Raw genomic sequence first — 17,951 nt, 5'->3', positions numbered from 1 at the left:
TAATTAAAATTAGCGAAACTCACCCTCATCACATAGATTCTACTTAAATATGTAGATACTCTTGAATCTAGATTCAAGATGATTAGATCCCAAAATTAGGGAGAAATGAGGTAACCTTAACAGAATACCATATGCACATATCTATGTGTGAATTCTTCAACATTTTCTCCCACTTCTCATGAAGTTGCAGATGTAGATTAAAAAAAAAAAATATCTACTTTCACTAATCCCACCCTTAAGGACATTTCTATTTCAGCTACTCTTCTCAGATTCAAAGCACTACATGTTTGAGAAAGTTCACAATAAAAACTCAAAAATCTATGTGGCATGGTAAATTACACATATGGATTAGAGAAAACACATATCATATTAATTAACTGCAAAGTACAACAGAATACCACTGAGATGAGGAGAAAGGAAAAAAAAAAAAAAAACAACAACAAAAAAACACCCAACAAACCCAAAAGAGAAATCAACCAACCTATCAGAAATAGGGACAGGGAACAAAGACATTCAAGAATGGTTCCATTTAACAGTCTCTCCCCTCCCCCCCAAATTCCTCTGTTTACCTCTAGCCTCAAATGCAGATGTTTCCCATGAGTGACAGTTTTATTTGGCATAATTGGTGCCAAACACTGAGCTAGTATAAAATATATGTGGAAACGTGTGTACTGTCTTTGGATGAAATTGAATTAATTTACTTCACCACAGCCCATGTGGCTGTGTGTATGTACACAGATATGCACAAAAACACAGGCCTATTGTATACTATGTCTTTATACTTGGGAAAAAAAACAAACCAAAACAAAACAAACAAAAAAACAACTTTGAGACAGAGTTAATGTGGGCTGTAAATCTAAATATTTGAAAGTATGATAATAGTATTCTCACAGTTGCTCTGAAAATTATGTGTACCCAATTCATGTATGAAATTGAGTAAAATTCCTGTGGGGAAACAACCTGCGAACCTGCTGTTAAAAATTTTACCTCTGATGCACAACACAGATATTACTGTTCTATGACCAGGCATAAATCTATATTGCATTTTCTAATATCAGAGTGCTTATCTTTGCAATCTGGAAACAATCCCACACAGCACATTTAATTTATAAAACATTCTAAATGTTTGTTCCTTTTCCCAACAGCACTGCATTACAGGTTTGTAATACTGGCACAGGGGAAAGAATTAGATTAGCAGCAGCAGCATACTGAACCCAAGAGACTCAGAAGGGTCTACCTAGTGGCAACCTGTGCTAGATTTGAGGGATGCTGGGTTGCAGAGGGGAGGAAGCATGTGAAACAGTTCGTCTTTTTCTTCCTACTAAAGTTACACAGACGTTTCCACACCTATTCCTGGAGGAAAAGATTTCTCCAACTATATTCATAAATGAAGGAGCGCTAAAGAAGAAGCTAGACTCACCCACTTCGTTTTTTTTCCCTATGGAAAAAAAAAAACAAACTGGGCTTTTCTCAATAGCAAGACTGTGCACCTGGCAAATGCATCTCAAAATTCTGTAAATACCTTGGGCACAAAGCACAGCTTTTTTGACATAAACCTTTTGTACAGAGATAGGAGAGAGTCTACTGTACCCTGTACTCACCGGGAAACTGAGTAAAGGAAGAACATAAATCTCATTTACTGGGGAAAAGGATTAAACAAGAAAATGAAGCTTTCTCTACACTTAGAAATAAATGATAATTTAGGACTGTTCAGTTAGCCAACTGCATGACACAGATTAGTCATCGCTATGCAGTTGCTAAAATGATCCAGAATTCTACATTAACACTTTCAGCAATTATAGAATCACTATTAATAATAGCAAAAGGCAATGTGCTTTCTTCCGTTCATTATTATTGACAGCTGTGGGCATTTCCAAGCAGCTTGTTATAGATGAAAGAAAATCATTCCATGAGCAACAGAATTAATGGTTTAATTTCCAGTGGATTTATATCACATGGTTACAAGGCTAAGGACTGATTATTTGCAGCAGGATGTTGCTGTTCAGCAGTGAACAATCCCTCAGGCTACAGCAGTGCCTCTTCCTTGGCCTGTAAAATTTTTCTTATGGGTAAAACATTTAATAAACTCTCTCACTTGCTCCTACTCTCTTGTGCTTGTAATCTCTGCAGTTTAATTAGGTGTGAGATCACACAGTACTCTCTCTCTTAACTATGACATGTCCTGATTTACTAACCTCTATTCAGCTACTTCTCACGCAATTTTCAGGAACAATTACTATCTGTGAGATTTTCTACCTTCTGTCAAATTTGGTTGGAATTGACCTACAAGTTCAAATGCTTTTGTGGGCAGACAGACACGCACTAAAAGATCACACAAGCCTTATTTCCTTAGGAAATAATGCTAAAAATCCAAGCCTGCCACTTATTCAGATTCTCTCGTACTGCAGCTACAGCCTGTGCTCCACTCAGAAATAGCACTTGTTGCTAATGGAAGCTGTCAATGACCCTGCATTGACAAACTGCCACCAAAGTGCTCTGCACCAAAGTGATTTATTCCTGCCATCATTAACTTCACAGCCCACTAGCTTAAAGAAAGGTGACGACTTCCAAGATAGACAGGAAAAGACAAGCAGAAATAGTACTCAGCAGGAGCAGTCTCAGAGATTATGGGTGGAAACAGGTGACAGCCTACACTCTCACTTTAGGACAGATATAGCACAATAGGGAATTTCAGAGGAAGTAGTCATAAACGTAATTTGGAAAGATACAACTAGAGGGTGATTCATGGCATACAGGCAGGTTTCTGCTTTTCCCGGCTGGCTCTTTCTCTTGATTCACTCCTACTTTCCCCATCCAGTACTTCTCCCTGACTTACAAAGCCTTCATTTAGAAGCCTTATATTTTTAGGATATACGTTGCAAAATGCTGCAAGCAGCTCATGGAAGTGTCAAGTGGCAGAAACCAGCTAAGATACAAAAATGCCATACTTTCATTCCATACATCTATTTAGCCAGGTGATAGACTGTTATCTGGATCCCTCAGACCCTCTTAAAGAAGGTGTTAATCGTAGAGTCATGAGGGATGTGGATCATGGAGCCAAAGCAAGTGCTGACTCATTGTGACCTCCAAACAACTAGCAGCAGTACTCTGGCAAACTGACTGCTCTTTAAAGTTATTCTATCCACATGAAATCTCAAAAGATAGGAAGGTGCGCAGATACAGCGATGATTTCCCGTCTCTACATTCTCACCACATGTGGAAAGGGGACCCTAGCAGTTTAGCACCAGTGCTTCTACTATCCTTCTGTTTCACTTAAATTCTACATGTGACTCTTTCATAGTAATAGAATATGAGAAGGCAGATGGGGTTATCAGTGAAGGGAACTTCCTCTCTGAGTATTAACATGTCATTTGGACCTATCATAGCCAAGAAAGACAAAACATGAGATTTTTTTTTTTTTTAATTTGCCTTGTTGTGTAAGTAATAACAAAATCCATGAATTATGTTGAGCTTTTCTACATGTTTAACAAATAAAGATTCTCTGTTGTCAGTAAAACCTTGTTGTATTTGCTGCAACAGAAAACTAGAAGTAACAAAGGTAAAATATTCTTTTATAAATGATTAAAACCAACAAATAACTTATTACAAGGATTGTGGTTTGATTGCATATTACCTCTTCAAGAAGAGGGAACAATAATTTACTGAATACTTGATTCACCATGCTTTAACTATTCAAGTGACAGAAAGAGACAAAATAATAAAAAAAAAATCTCAAAAGACTAATGAAACTGCTAAGAGAATAATTTTAAAAAAGTTTCTTACAATTCAACAAATGCTTCTTTGAAGCTTTGTAATTTACCATAAAGCAATAAAGCAATCACTTTTTTAGAGATAGGATGGAAAGTCAGATAAAGACTACATAAGTATGTACATACATGGATGCAATGTCAGAGTAAGTTGAACAGGAATTTCTTCAGCAAGTTTCAGAAAACAGGAACAGATATGAGAAAGGGAGGCAGCAAAAAAAGAAGGAACTGTTCCCTGTGATAAATACTTTTGATTCAGATCTCATACAGTTAAAAACACAGTTCTCACTTACCTTTCACAGCGTGGTCCCACATATCCAACTGGGCATTCATCACATATTAATCCATGGCTTCGGTCAAAATGGCATGTTGGGCTAAAGCTGTGTTGTTGATATTGGGCAAGAAGAGGGACAAGGAGGAAACATAAAGAAAAGACTGTCAGGATCATAGTTCTTGTCCCACTTCAGAGATTGTTAATTTGCAAAATAGTGCCCTAGAAATGTGATTCTAGTGTAGCATGGAGCTTAAGTTAGACTCCAGCAAATAAAATTTGGAATGACTCTGCTATTTCTGCAACACTGAATATAGAGTAACAGATGGCAGCATCCCAATAGCCTGTTATTACGGGACCTCAGCCTGCCACTGAGTGGCCTAGATAGCATTAAAAAGTCAGGAATGTACAGCTGTTTGTTTGTGCCCCTGAGGGCCTGGCAAAACAAGCTATGTCATAATATGTCCCCAAAATAAATATTTCTGAAGGATGACTGATTTGAACTTCGTGTATATGGGTCTGTGAAAGGAATCCAGTGAACAAGAAAGGACTGGGACAAAAGGGATATAGCTGGTGCAGGTTCCAAGTGAGTGCATCTGAGTGCCAACAAGCTGACACATCAGACCAGACCAGAACACTGATGTTTAAGAATAGCTTGCAGAGTACAGAGCTTTACCTCTTTGCTATGCTTTTCTTATTCCTAGCTGGTGGATTTTTTTGTTTGTTTCATAAATAAGGATACCATAGGCATTTGCAAGCTCCCCTTATCTCTGATCATATTCAACTTCAAACTCTGCTCCTTTGGTTTTTAGCATTGTGCTCTCTTTCTCCCTTAACATACTTCTGTGAGTAAACAGTCTGACTCTTTGAAACAAACAAACAAACAAACAAACAAACAAACTCCATACACAACAACAAGCTCACAGAAGAAGCAACCTGCTCTCCTATCATTCTGAAGTGATCAATAAAGACACAAACATTAACATCTTTATAGAGCTTCATCTGAATAACTGAAAACAGTTTTGGTCAGTCTAACAGAAAAAGAAAAGATTGGGAGTAGATGCATTGTGGAGATCACAAATGGAAAACAAAGCATCTAGCTGAAAAGAAGACGCTGAAAATGGCTTTTATAACTTAGGACAACAGAAGTTGGGGAAGAATATAATGAACAAATACTTCAGAAAGAAGTTATATTCAGGTAAAAGATTATGCTACTACAGTAACAAATAGACATCATCTAACCTTGGATAATTTAAAGTAGGATATATAATAAAAGTTTCTGGAAAATAATGGGCACGGGGAGGCCAGAAGAGCTTAATTAGGATCATGTAACATAATTACCTGCTGATGATTGGTCTCTAATACTCAGAGTCACCCATCCTATGATCTGAACTCAGTTACTCTCCCTTTTGTTTCTACTATAGAATAGTTTCACTTATAAAGTTTTATTTGTCATAAAGCAATAAATCAATCTCCCATAGATAGAAATCAGTACGAAAAATGTGGGCAAGTCAGTTCTGGTAAACACAGATAGGTCTTAGGACATTCTTAGGATTATATTTGTGTTATGTTGCAATGACATTCAATTAAAAATAGATTCAGGAACGTATGAGTCCATTAAAGAAATAATTGTTCGTTCTATTTTTACATAGCAATATATGCAGTTTTAAACTGAAGTACACATTATCAGTAAATTGAATCAGCAGCACCTGCCTTTTCAAATAGGATATGGTCATCCATTCTTATCTCATTCTTTCATAAGAATGACATGAGAAAGTTTTATGGAGATGCTATCAAAGTTCCTTATAGCATTGCTTAAGATTGACTGCTCCACAGATCCACTGAGAACTCTGAATTCAAATGCATAAATTGTAGAGATTATAATAACTGAGTACTTATTATCACTAAGCAATGATCATTAATAGCATAATTTCTATATTTTAGGGATTATGTTCAGACTGAGAGTTCTTCCACTCTTTGACTTGGTACTCAATTTACATCTGAGCGTTAAACATTAATATATTGAGAAATTCCCATTTGCGTGCTATAAAGGAAATGTGTGTTAGCAAGATGAAAAAATGAGAGTTTATCTTACTGAGATTTAGAATCTCATTATTCAGTAGTAATAAATGTTAACAAGCAGTATGTATTGATTTGTTAAAACAAGATTCAGAAAATCTTAGTCTCTCTCAGTTCCTTATCAGTCTTTTCATAGTGTTACATAAAATTACAACAGAACACCAGTGAAGACATAGTATCAGAAGCACTATAGGTATGTTATTGGACCACACTGGAAGACAGATCTCTAAAAGCTCACACAGACTCTGCAGAAAACACCTGTTGGGAGTAATTGTATTTGCAATTTTATGTAATTCTCCAATAAAATACTAACATTCTGAAAGCAACCAGATTTCCTAGTTCACATGCTATAATGCTACTTGTTATCTGCACGGGCTCAGCAAGATATGTTCCATTTCAATTCTAGGGACATAACATTTAGTATTTTCTAAATAAAGAAAAACAGAAAACTTTTTGCCACTTCAAGAGAAAAGCAGTAATTATCTCAGATATTTGCATTTACTATGAAAAATCATACGTAGAAATCTGATCATTTGTATGAAAAAGAAATCAGATTATTTAAGTCTCCATAAAGACTGTCAGAAGAGTGCTGAATTAATGAAAAGAAAGAAGTCAAGCATGCATTAAATATGTCAATTAAAATACAGATATTGATCTCATTTTATGGGCATGGTGGAGTGGGTTAACGATTGGCTTAGATGATAACAGTGGTCTTTTCCAATCTTACTGATTTCATATAAGTACAAATACAGAGATTTGCACAAAATAAGAAGATATATCCCAGTATCTAGAAAACATGATTTGCTTCTCCTAATCTTGCCCAGAGTTATCTTCTGTCATTTGACAAGACACTTATTACTGCTATGCTTTAGAAAAAATTTCATGATTGGCTTCAGGAATTACATAGATGGCATTAGGAAATAGAGGAGATAATAAGCAGCAGCTTATTATCAGCTTAAACTAACTATGGAACAATTCCATCACGTTTCTAAAATGGATAAACATTTCTCTACCTTGTACGGAACTGCAGAGGAAAAGACAGAGGTACTGTAAAAAACAGTACAAATATCATCAAGATATAAGATACTGTTATAAAAGTCAGCACTATTTTACTAGTACAAATAGATCACAGAGGTTCGTTTTATGAACAATATTCTCTGTGCATCAAATGCCGAGTATTGAGCTTAAAGAACTACAGATGCCCTGCTGTGCCACATTAGAAATTAAATACTATAGGAGCTAGAACATATCAACAGCCATTTCTAGGTATTTAGTACATAAATTATTTACTTGTTAGGCTGTGCAGAATGGCATAGCTTATATCACATCTCCATAGTGATATGTACTTGGTGAAAATTTCCCAATTTTTTACACAAAGGATGAGTTCAAGAATCTGAATAATATATATAACTTATATTATTCCTAACATATTAAGGTCACTACAAACTAAAGTTACATTATAATGGTAGGGTAGAAAAATGACTATTTTTAAGTCTTCAGAGAACACTTTAAATGTTTAAGAGACCCTTTTTTTCCCCCCTCATAAACAAATTTAAGCCTAGAACTGTTGAAGAATGAGAACTTGAGCTTTACAGTATGATTTCCACAAAGCCTGAGCAGGTTTACAATTTTGCTTTTTTTTCCATTTTAGTATTTCTAAGTTCTAAGCTATTACAGAGCTCTAATGCAGGGCTAAACGCTGTAGGGCTCGGGAATCCCAGACTTTCACACATTGACAGCATTTATATAGGTTTGGTACGTATGCTTTTCAAGAAAGCTAAATATTACAGAGAGTACTCTTATTCAATTTCAAAAAGGAAGAAAGCAGCCAGAACTCTGATGAATACATGGTAGAAGTCTCCAGGCATTTTGCCAATAAAAAACTTGAATTCGGTTTATTTGACTTGGTTTGTTGCACATCTGCACCAGATATAAATGTGATAAGAGTTTTTCCTGCTTTATCAGTACAGCATTTTCTAACAATAGGAAGATTAACTAACCATGCAAGGAAATTCTCAAATGTGAAAACAATGAGAACATCAAAGGAACCATGCCTGAGCAGTAAGCATAAATTCAAGTATATCTAATAAAACCAACTATGGAGCTGTGATGATAGAAGACTTCCATCTTACAATTCCCTGAAATTCCTGCTCGTAAACTGTCAGATTAAAATTGCACTGATCAGAGAAGGAATATGACACAATTCTATTGCCTGTGGCTTTAGCATGGACTACTAGAGAGTAAGAACTGATTCATCAGTGTTTCAGGTTGGCCTTAAACTGTGGATAGCAAGCAGCACAAACAACTTTTTGTAAAGAAAATTATTCTTAGATCAGGTATTTGAGTAGTGTTTTCGTGTTATATAAATGAAGCAACATGATCACAGAACGGTTTGAGTTGGAAGGGACCCTAGAGACCACCCAGTTCCAAACTTCCTGTTATGGGCAGGGGGTATCTTCCACTAGATCTGGATGCCCAGGAACACATCCAATCTTGAACACCTTGAGGGATGGGGCATCCACAGCTTCTCTACGCATTCTGTGCCAGCGCCTCACAAACCTTGTGTTAAATAATTTCTTCCTAATCTAAATTTACCCTCTATTAGTTTAAAGACATTTTTCTATCACTACATTCCCTGATAAAGACACCCTCTTAAGCTTTTCTGTAAATTCTCCTTCTCTTTAAATACTAGAATTCCGTTCCCTCCATCCCAGTTTTTCACTTCTCCAGACTGAACAAGCCCAACTCTCTCAGTCTCTCCGGATAGCAGGGATACTCTAGCCCTCTGATCATCTACTTGGCTGTGCTCTGAAACTCCTCCAACAGTTCCACATCTTTCTCATGCTGGGGGCCCCAGACCTGAATGTAGCATTCTATGTAAAGTAGAACAAGAGAATAATTTCCCTCATGCTACTAGCCACAATTCTTTTGTTGCAGTACAGGATACGATTGTTTTTTATCAGTCAACATTATCACTGAACATTAACTGAAAGAAAAATTACAAGTAAAAGAAATAACAGTCTTATCTGTTCAATATAATGTGATTTTAAAATCAATTACATATTAAAAAAAAATCATATCAAATTGTTAACTTCAACTTTAAAACTAGAAACAACTACTCCATAAAAAAAGAACAAAAACAGTGGTCTTTGATTCAGTGAAAAGATCAGTTATCCAAAATACAGAATTTTTCTTCCCAGGCTACTCTTGTCTAGCTTTAGTCTTGATTTTTGTCTCTCAGCAATGCTGAGCGTTCTATATGACTGCAAAATGAGAATAAAAGCCTATATCATAGAATATGTAATTTGGTGAAAGCACAAAGAATCTCACATATACATACAATGGTATAAATTCAAAAAGTATATATAATTTACTAAGTGAAAAAGTGTAATTTATAATAAATACACATCTTACTTGTTAGAAGGTATATTTAGTGGGCAAGCACACAACTGACAGTCTTCAGCTGTTCCTTTAGTAGGATCACCATAGAAACCAGGAAGACATCTATCACAATATGAACCACCTGTATTGTGTTTGCAATCCTAAAAAGAAGGTGGAAAAATACAAATTCACAAATAGAAAACATGCATGTGGAAAAGTTTCTGGATGTCATTCACCTCACCCATTCCCTCAACAGACTTGTAAGAAGCTTCTGAGATACATTCTAATTTTCTGTTGTTAGTTGAAAACCAGAGAAGAGCTGTAAGAATTCCAAAGAATTCCTACAGAGAATTCTCCAGAGAAGAGCTGTAAGAATTAGTGCATTACATGCATCAGCTTTTTGTACTACTTTGAATATCTTTTTCTTTATATAAAACAGAGAAATGTGCTAACATATAATTGTCACAATAGTGTTTTAGCTCATCTAAATAAAACTAGTGTTCGGAGTATCACAAAACAGGCTTAGCACTGCAGTCTTGCAACAGACTAGATATTTTTAACTGTTTTCAATGCTGAGCTGAGATGTAGTTCAGACAATGCAATTTATAAAAATGAATATTTTGCATTTATGCCCATTAATTCATTTTACAAGGCGTACATCTGGCAGCAAGCTAAATATATTTGTGAAGGGTAGCAGAGTTCGAATTATATTTTACAGGTAGAAACAAGGCTAAATGTACTGTATATCAGGTCCTAACCAATTTTTATTCTTTAATGTGACTAGGTCTTGTAATAAAAGAAATAGTTTATTCAACCATATGAAAGGTTAGGGCTTAGGAGCAGGAATCTAATTCACTCCTTAAAAATAGCAGAAGTAGATCTGTATTTTCATATATAGCCTTTAGCCTGATCTCAAATTAAATGATCTCTTTTTCTCAGAATGGGAATTAGTACTCTGAGAATAGATTTCCCATGCTGACTTGTAACAACACATGCTCTAAAGTTTAAAGAAAATTGTCTCTTCTGTTCTTCCCTTTCACCTCGAAGGATTAAAAAACCTAAACAATTTGGCAACATCCATCACAGGTAAATAAGTGTGTGGAAACTGCTGAGTCACAGCCTGAATAACTGATTGAGCACCTGGGGATAAGACCCGGTCAGCCCTTGGAGCACATGTGGAAGCAATTCATCTGTGCAACAGGAAGGGGTGGAGCCTGAGCCAACCCTTCCTTTGTTTCTTTTTAAATTTGTAGTCACAGTGAGGAAGAAAATGGATGTACAGGTCTGATTTTAAGGAGAGTTAGAAGGTACATGGAAACGGCTAGAGTTAGGTTGTAAGAAAATAATTCATCAAAGAGAAGCTAGTCAGCTCTTCATAATGTGAACTGCTTTCTCCGAATGGTTGACTGCTACTGAGGAAGGATTTCTTGTTAGGTATTCCTCATCTGTGGAGTTTTTTCTGTAAGCCTAGATCCTTAGAAAGAGGAGAGCATTTCTCCTCTTTCTTTCGTAACATCTTCCCGTTGTGTTAGTCCCTCTGTCAGGGACAATTAGATTTCTGGCTTAAACTTTTCTGTACCTTTTTTCCCCCAAATATTATCACACTGGGCTAATAGACTATATAATATTCTATGTGTGTGAAACTCAAGAGCATCCCTTATAAAGCAAACAGAGAAGTAGCAAATTTGGTTTTGACTGCTAAATTCTAACTTGATGTGCTCAGATATAGATGAAAAAGAAAATGACAACTTGAAAAGACCAAGGTGAAAGCCGTGAAGTAGATTTTATTAAATGGAATACAATCTGATGAAGTTTAGATAATGGGTAAAGCTCCAGATAATTCTAGAGTCCCTGGCTCTAAACTGCCAGACATCCTAAACTGCTGCTTTAAAATCCTTAAATTTTGTTAATATGTGTAGATATTTTTAACCTTATCATTTTAATCAAAACCATTTTGAAGAACATCTGCAAAACTGCTTTATCACTTACAAAAAGTCATGTATATGTGCTGATATGTTTGATGGTATTTATTACTGCCTGAAACATATCTTCAATAAGGGGTAAATAAAATGGCATTGCTCTAATAAACAGTTCTTTTTCTCTTCAGATTATTACCATATGGAAATAAATACTTTGCATTGTGCTCTGCAGAGCTGGTGCCATGTATTTGGGCAGCCGATTAAGTACTGTATTTTTTCTTTTCAGTCATAGGCACGCTGTTGATGGCAGCATTTGTCTTCAGAATTAGTATTTACTTACAAAGGGTGCATAGTTATTGCTTGTGTGTATATAAAATCTGCGTATCTTCGAAATAAAAGCATTAGCATATTAACTTATCAGACATTTGGAAGATTGTGCACTAATACTAACAATTGAGACTTAGTCAAATAGAAGTATGGCTGTGGATCCTTCAGCTGGATTAAATCCTATTTCATTAGGTCATTTAAGTCCATTTGACTGTTACTTTAAGTGCTATATTTGAAAAGCATCTACAGGCCACACTTAAAAAGTAACTGTTAACATTAAGATATGCTTTTAAAAGATATATATAAAAAAAAAATTCAATCATAGAAGGAAAAATCCTTTACAATTCAATTTTTTAAAAGCATTATGTCAAATTATTTGTACGTTTTCTGAAAAATAATGGATTCTTCTTTTATGTTGAGCTTTAAATAACCTCAGCCATATCCATATGTTTTTCAAGAATATGAACTGCTTATATGTCAAGGATCTTATTAAAGTGAGGGGAGCTAACACGCTACTTTAAAGCTTACAGAGTGGTATTTGCAGCTGCTTCTTTCGTAAGGAAAAAGAGAAAGCAACAAAAATCCTTAAATTTTCAGAGAAAGCAATTCATATTATAAAGAGCTGACTACTTTCTCTTTGATGAATTATTTTCTTACAACCTAACTCTCCTTAAATTCAGACCTGTACATCCATTTTCTTCCTTACTGTGACTATAAATTTAAAAACAAACAAAAACCCCAATCATATGTAGTGCCAAAATTAGAACAAATGTTGCATTGAGAGTTGAGCTCAGAAATAACAATCTTGTGCAATCTTACTTTTCTCCCCAATACAGTCTTGATTTTATAGGACAAAGAACAACATTTAGACAGTCCACCTGACACACTTCACCTGTTCAGTGATACACTAAATTTTATACTCATTTGCCAAATTTCCAGATCACTTTACTAGAATAGGTGAGTTATTAATCCTTCTAAAGTACAATCAGTATTCACAAAAAATCTGTTTCCTTCGTATTAACTGTTCTAATCTCAGTTTGAAACTTCCAAATGTACAGTAATGACTTAAACCTATGAAGTGTTAATTTCATGTTTGTAAGGACATTCATAATCCTTTAATGTATCATGAGACTGAATATAAAGATGATCATGAACAACTATCCCTAACTGCAGAATACATTACATACATATTCCCTTGAAAATACAATAATACAATGCATTCTAACACATTAAGCTTGTGGTTTTCATAAAATAAATAAATAAATAAAAAATCAGTGCTCCATTCCACAGATTCTTCGACTTTATGACCAAGAATTAATTTAGGCTGAAATCTTTATGCCATCAAATTCAAATGACTAGATCTGAAATTATTTTGAATGCATCAATTTTCTGGATCTCTTTTATATCCAAACACCATCAAACTTCACTTTGCCTCTGAATAAGCAAGATTGTGGAATTCACTTTCATTAAAAATTTTATGCATGAATCAGATTTTCTTGCCCAAAAGCTTAATTGCTGATGTCCTGGAGTGCATTTTTTAACACTTCCTACTGAGATGGCTTTCCAAGCTTGGAAGAAACCAAGTGGAAATCTCTATGCAGTGTCAGGGAAACTTAAATTCACACTGAAAAACTCATCTGCTTATCTGGGACTGCAGTTGAGTGTATGAATACATAAATTATTAGAATAGAGGGCTAGTGATGAAACTAAAACTTTAATCAGGGAGTATGTCCAACGCTTTGATCAGTGCTTTGGCATGTTGCAGCACAGTCTTGGAGTATATGTGTCACATATGCATTCAGGGAAGTTGATAGTTAAAGAAAATGAAGATATAGTTGGGTACCTATTTTAATACATTTTTCTAGTCATGGACTCATTGTTTTGTCTCTTTGAGAACATGAATGTGCTCTTCTGGCATTTTCAACCTACTGTAACGTCAAAATTACATCAACAATTTCCTTTCCTGGTATTATAAATGCAATCAGGAGTGTTGCACATGCTCTACATAATATTTTTCACTTGTGGTATGGCCCACACTGCATTTAGCTGAGGATCCATCACTTGTTGCTGAGTATCCAAAGATGTTGCTTGCATGATGAAAGCTTTCAAAAGCACAACTTGACTACTAGCTCTGACACTATCCTCAATCTACACAGTATGCTGCTTGAATCAGATACAAAATAGATACAACTGAGGACTTCCCTCTTAATAATTTCAGCACATCTTGAAGTGCAAAAGATATGCTTTCTCTTTTCTTACTAGTGAGAACGTGATATGTCGCCATGAATAAAATGCCTTGGAATATTTTTTTTACTCTTCACGAGGATTATGGTTCATCGATCTTCTAAAACTACCATGAATATATGTGTGTAAAATTACAGAAGGGTGTTTCCTTATGCTAGAACTTGCTCTGTGTACTGAAGAAGTTATGTATATCACAATGGTAATGAGAATTATATATTACACAGCTTTCGATATGGTTGCTGTGGGGATCAAAGGGCTTTACAGGTTACTACAAGATATGTGTTAAAATGAGCTTTTTATACAGGCCTATGTCAAAGCAGATGATTTGAGCTTTTATCACAAGTCAAAAATGTATTTCAGCTGCTTTTCAACTACATTTCAAAGCTAAGGAAGAGTAAAAAAAGTATATCAGTAAATTAGATGCGTAACTTGTCTGTTGTATTGCTGGAAAAACACCATGAATAATAATGAGGAGGCCAAAAGGCTGTGTAAACCTCAATAGAAAGAATGCCTTTGATGTGATATATTTCTCTTTTTCAGCATTCAGACTTCTCCCTCTTTCACTTCAAAAGGCTTATGATCCAAATTGAATAGCAGCATTTAATAGCCTGCATGGATACTAACCAATCTAACTTCATTTACAGTGTTTTCAAAGTAAGCTGCAAAAAAATCCAGACCTGGTCTAAGGCTCCCTGTGCTCCCCTTTACAGAATGATCTAGTGTAAGCTCAGACAGGAAAAAAGAATATGTGATAGACTAAAGTACATTTTCAGCTGGTTATTTTCCACTTCCTTCTCAGCATTGTTATCTTTACATCAACACACAGTATGTAACTCTACAACTTTCTCTCACATCCTGACTGGTGCGAGAGAATAAAATAGAGAACTTGTTCAAGGGCTAAAACTTGAGGATTCAGAAGAAAGCAACCTCAGAACTCCATTGGGCTACGATCCCCTAAGTAAAATAATCAGGAGTTACAATATAACTTAAACAGGATTTTCCCTTTCTTTTCTGTTAATAGAAATGTGTTAACACTATTGTTACAACTGTCATAGGTAGAGGCTAAAATCATTAACGTAATAAATTCTATCTTTATCAAGAAACACAAAACTCTATTACCCTAGACATAAATATTTTCACTGTATGTAATGGAAGAACTCAAAACATGACTGTTGTGTCATAAGTGGTTTTATTTTTTTTTTGTCCTTGATGCTTCTTTAAGTCTTACAGTGTAATTAAATTGAGAATCATTTTAAGCTTCTATTCATGAAAAAGTAATTTAAAAAACTCACTGATCTACACATTGAGGATGTCTTGTTTTGTCCTGCAGTGCAATTAGACATCCTGGATGGGGAAAACAGGAAGACCAGCAATAGTTCTAAATACCAAATTACATTTCAAAAAAGCCTGAATTTTCATTTTGGACTTTTTCCAACTGCTTTTTCTTAGAGAAATAAGAGGAAACACTTAGAAACATGCACAATACAGAGCCTGCTAGAAATTCTACAGGGAAATGAGAGTATGATATCCCACTATTCTGGCGATGGCTCAAATTGTTTTTCTGCAAGACTAATGAAATGAGAAATGTTTCAAGCTTCATACCATGACAGACAATATGAAACTAGAATGTACTTGAGTTAGAGCAGTCTATTCAGCATAATTCTCCCATTCCAAAAAGCTACCGAATGGGCTGGAAATAGCATCATGTTAGTATGCTTGCTGTGGGTAACATCATGAATTTTAATTGCTAAATAGGTAATTCCCAATAAAATCTCCATGTGCTATGAGAAAAAAAAAAAAGTTGATTTGGCCACAATCTTGCTTTTTCTTCATAATTTATTAAATAATTTTATCAAGATTTAGTAGGAATTTAAATGAAGGAAGACAATAGTAATATCTTCATATCATGCTGGAACAGAACTTACAATTTTATCTGCTAGATACTATAAGTTGTAGTGTAAAAAAAATAATACAGGAGACAAGGAGGAGGGCGATATAAATCTTGCCTGAAAGAATATTGATATGTTTGCTGTCTTCAGCATGCTGAATTTTGTACTATTGATTCTCTTTCAAAAAATAAATCCTATGTAATTAAAAATTCATTTTGTTTACTTGTAGAAGCTACCATATCTTGGTACGAGGGGATTTAATCTTAACTTCAGCAACAGTTCAACATAAAGACCTCTTCTGTTTTTTTCTGCTTAGATATTCCAGGTCTCAGAGGTGGTAAAGTCAATTACACTTGCATATTGAATTGATGTTGCTGAGGTCCTTCAGGCTTTCTACATATAGGTAACTTACCAGGCATTCCCCTGTGATATTATCACATGATTCTGCGTGACCAAAGCATGTACATGGTGTGCAGACTCCACCAAAGATTGTGCCGTTTACACGTCTGTGTTGTGGCCAGCAATACTGCAGAGAAAATATAAACAAATTGTTTGGACTTTTAAAATACAGTTAAATTTGATACACACACACAAAAATACGTTCTTGTCAGATGAATAGAAATGCCAACATTTCTCTGGAAATTTGTTCTTGGTGCTATGGCTTTGGATTGACCTTAGCATTATTTGCAGATGTGAGGTTAGAAGAAGCCTTAACTTGATCATTCTTCAGAAATGGTAAAATAAAGCAGAGAAATGAAGAACTGAAATATGACACCATCAAAGCAAGAGGTACAGACCAAAAATAGCCAGAAGGCAAAATACTAAAGGAGAAGGGAGAAGCCAAAAATAACCCTTAAACCATAAAAACTCTTCTGAGTAGCTCAGCTGTAAGAGCAATTAAAACACTATGTAGTCACAGGCTAGTAACAGAGCTACACTTCTGCCTACAAATTGTTTCTTTCCTTTTTTTTTTTTTTTTTTTTTTTTTAAGAGTTAAATCAGGAAATGCATGGCTAGCTTTTTTCTTAGCTTTTTTTTTTTTTTGTCTTTCTCCTGCAAAATGTATAAGAAATTTGAAGATGAATTGAAAGTATTATTTTAAAAAAAATCCCCAAACTTTTTTTTATTCTTGGTTATGAATTCCTAACAGAAATATGAACACTAAAGATAAAAAATTATAAAATCCACGAAGGAAAAACAGGCTAGCAGAAATCAGGCTTCTCCACTCCATGGCATGAGATGCAATTGTGTAAGCTGTTACTATAAAATCATTCTTTAAATTTTTTTTCTTTTTCGGTGATTCTGAAAAAAATGACCTAATATGTATGTATACATAATATTGCACGAGATAAGGTTCCAAAAGTCATTAATTCTAAAGGGCTTAGACATGGAATGTCAATAGCAAAACTTGAAACAGACCTAAAATAAAAGATTGCAGATAACAATCTTAAGGAAAGACATGACATAACATTCAAAAGCTAGGAAAGTTCTGACTTTCCTGCCCATCTGACTGTCATAGTGGTACAAATTAAACATAACTTCTTCCACAGGGAAAGCAAAGGAGTAAATAGAAAGGAAATAAATCCAATAGAGAACAGCAATTATACAAATAATTAAGATTCACATAAACAGAACAAAGTAACTGTCACACATCGCCAGTATTTGAAATCTGAAATTTTATCTGTTTTACCTAAGCTCATGGAATTATGTGTTCAATTGTCAGACATACTAGCAAAAACATAACAATTTTCTTCAAACAATCTTGCAGAAAATGAATTCCAAATATGTGTAATGGAACAATCTCATAAGAGACAGCACATTTTAAATTGTATTGGTTGTTTTCTGAGACTGATAATGCCAAAACATTCAAATCAAGAAAATAAGTAAAGAATGGTTGTCTTCATTGCTGCAGCATGTATGCCAGGTACCACAATATCATTACCCAGGAAACAAACAGATACATTAAATTTTAAGATAAAAAGAAGAGAAAATGAAACTGAAATCCTGCATAAATTCAGTAAAAATAACACTGTGGTTGGTTAAAACTGGAAGAAGTGTTGAACAAGTCCAGAAG

The 17,951-nt window shown here is 34.9% G+C and overlaps 1 protein-coding gene across 7 annotated transcripts in view; it reads right to left on the bottom strand.

Annotated features, from left to right (window-relative positions):
• The window catches only part of LAMA2 (laminin subunit alpha 2), a 322,448-nt gene that overhangs the window by 131,676 nt on the left and 172,821 nt on the right, over positions 1 to 17,951 (bottom strand). For all 7 annotated transcript variants that reach the window (XM_052671093.1, XM_052671082.1, XM_052671039.1 and 4 more), the window contains exons 16-18: positions 16,290 to 16,403; positions 9,532 to 9,659; positions 4,061 to 4,147 (exon numbers count right to left, since the gene is read on the bottom strand). In XM_052671093.1, the coding sequence (XP_052527053.1) occupies positions 4,061 to 4,147; positions 9,532 to 9,659; positions 16,290 to 16,403 (329 nt within the window). The remainder of the gene's footprint in view (positions 1 to 4,060; positions 4,148 to 9,531; positions 9,660 to 16,289; positions 16,404 to 17,951) is intronic.

This window comes from Tympanuchus pallidicinctus, unplaced genomic scaffold (assembly GCF_026119805.1).
Source record: "Tympanuchus pallidicinctus isolate F22 unplaced genomic scaffold, pur_lepc_1.0 scaffold1, whole genome shotgun sequence".
Classification (NCBI taxonomy): domain Eukaryota; kingdom Metazoa; phylum Chordata; class Aves; order Galliformes; family Phasianidae; genus Tympanuchus; species Tympanuchus pallidicinctus.
Note: the sequence above shows the minus strand (reverse complement) of the source record. Positions and strands in the feature narration are given on the sequence as shown.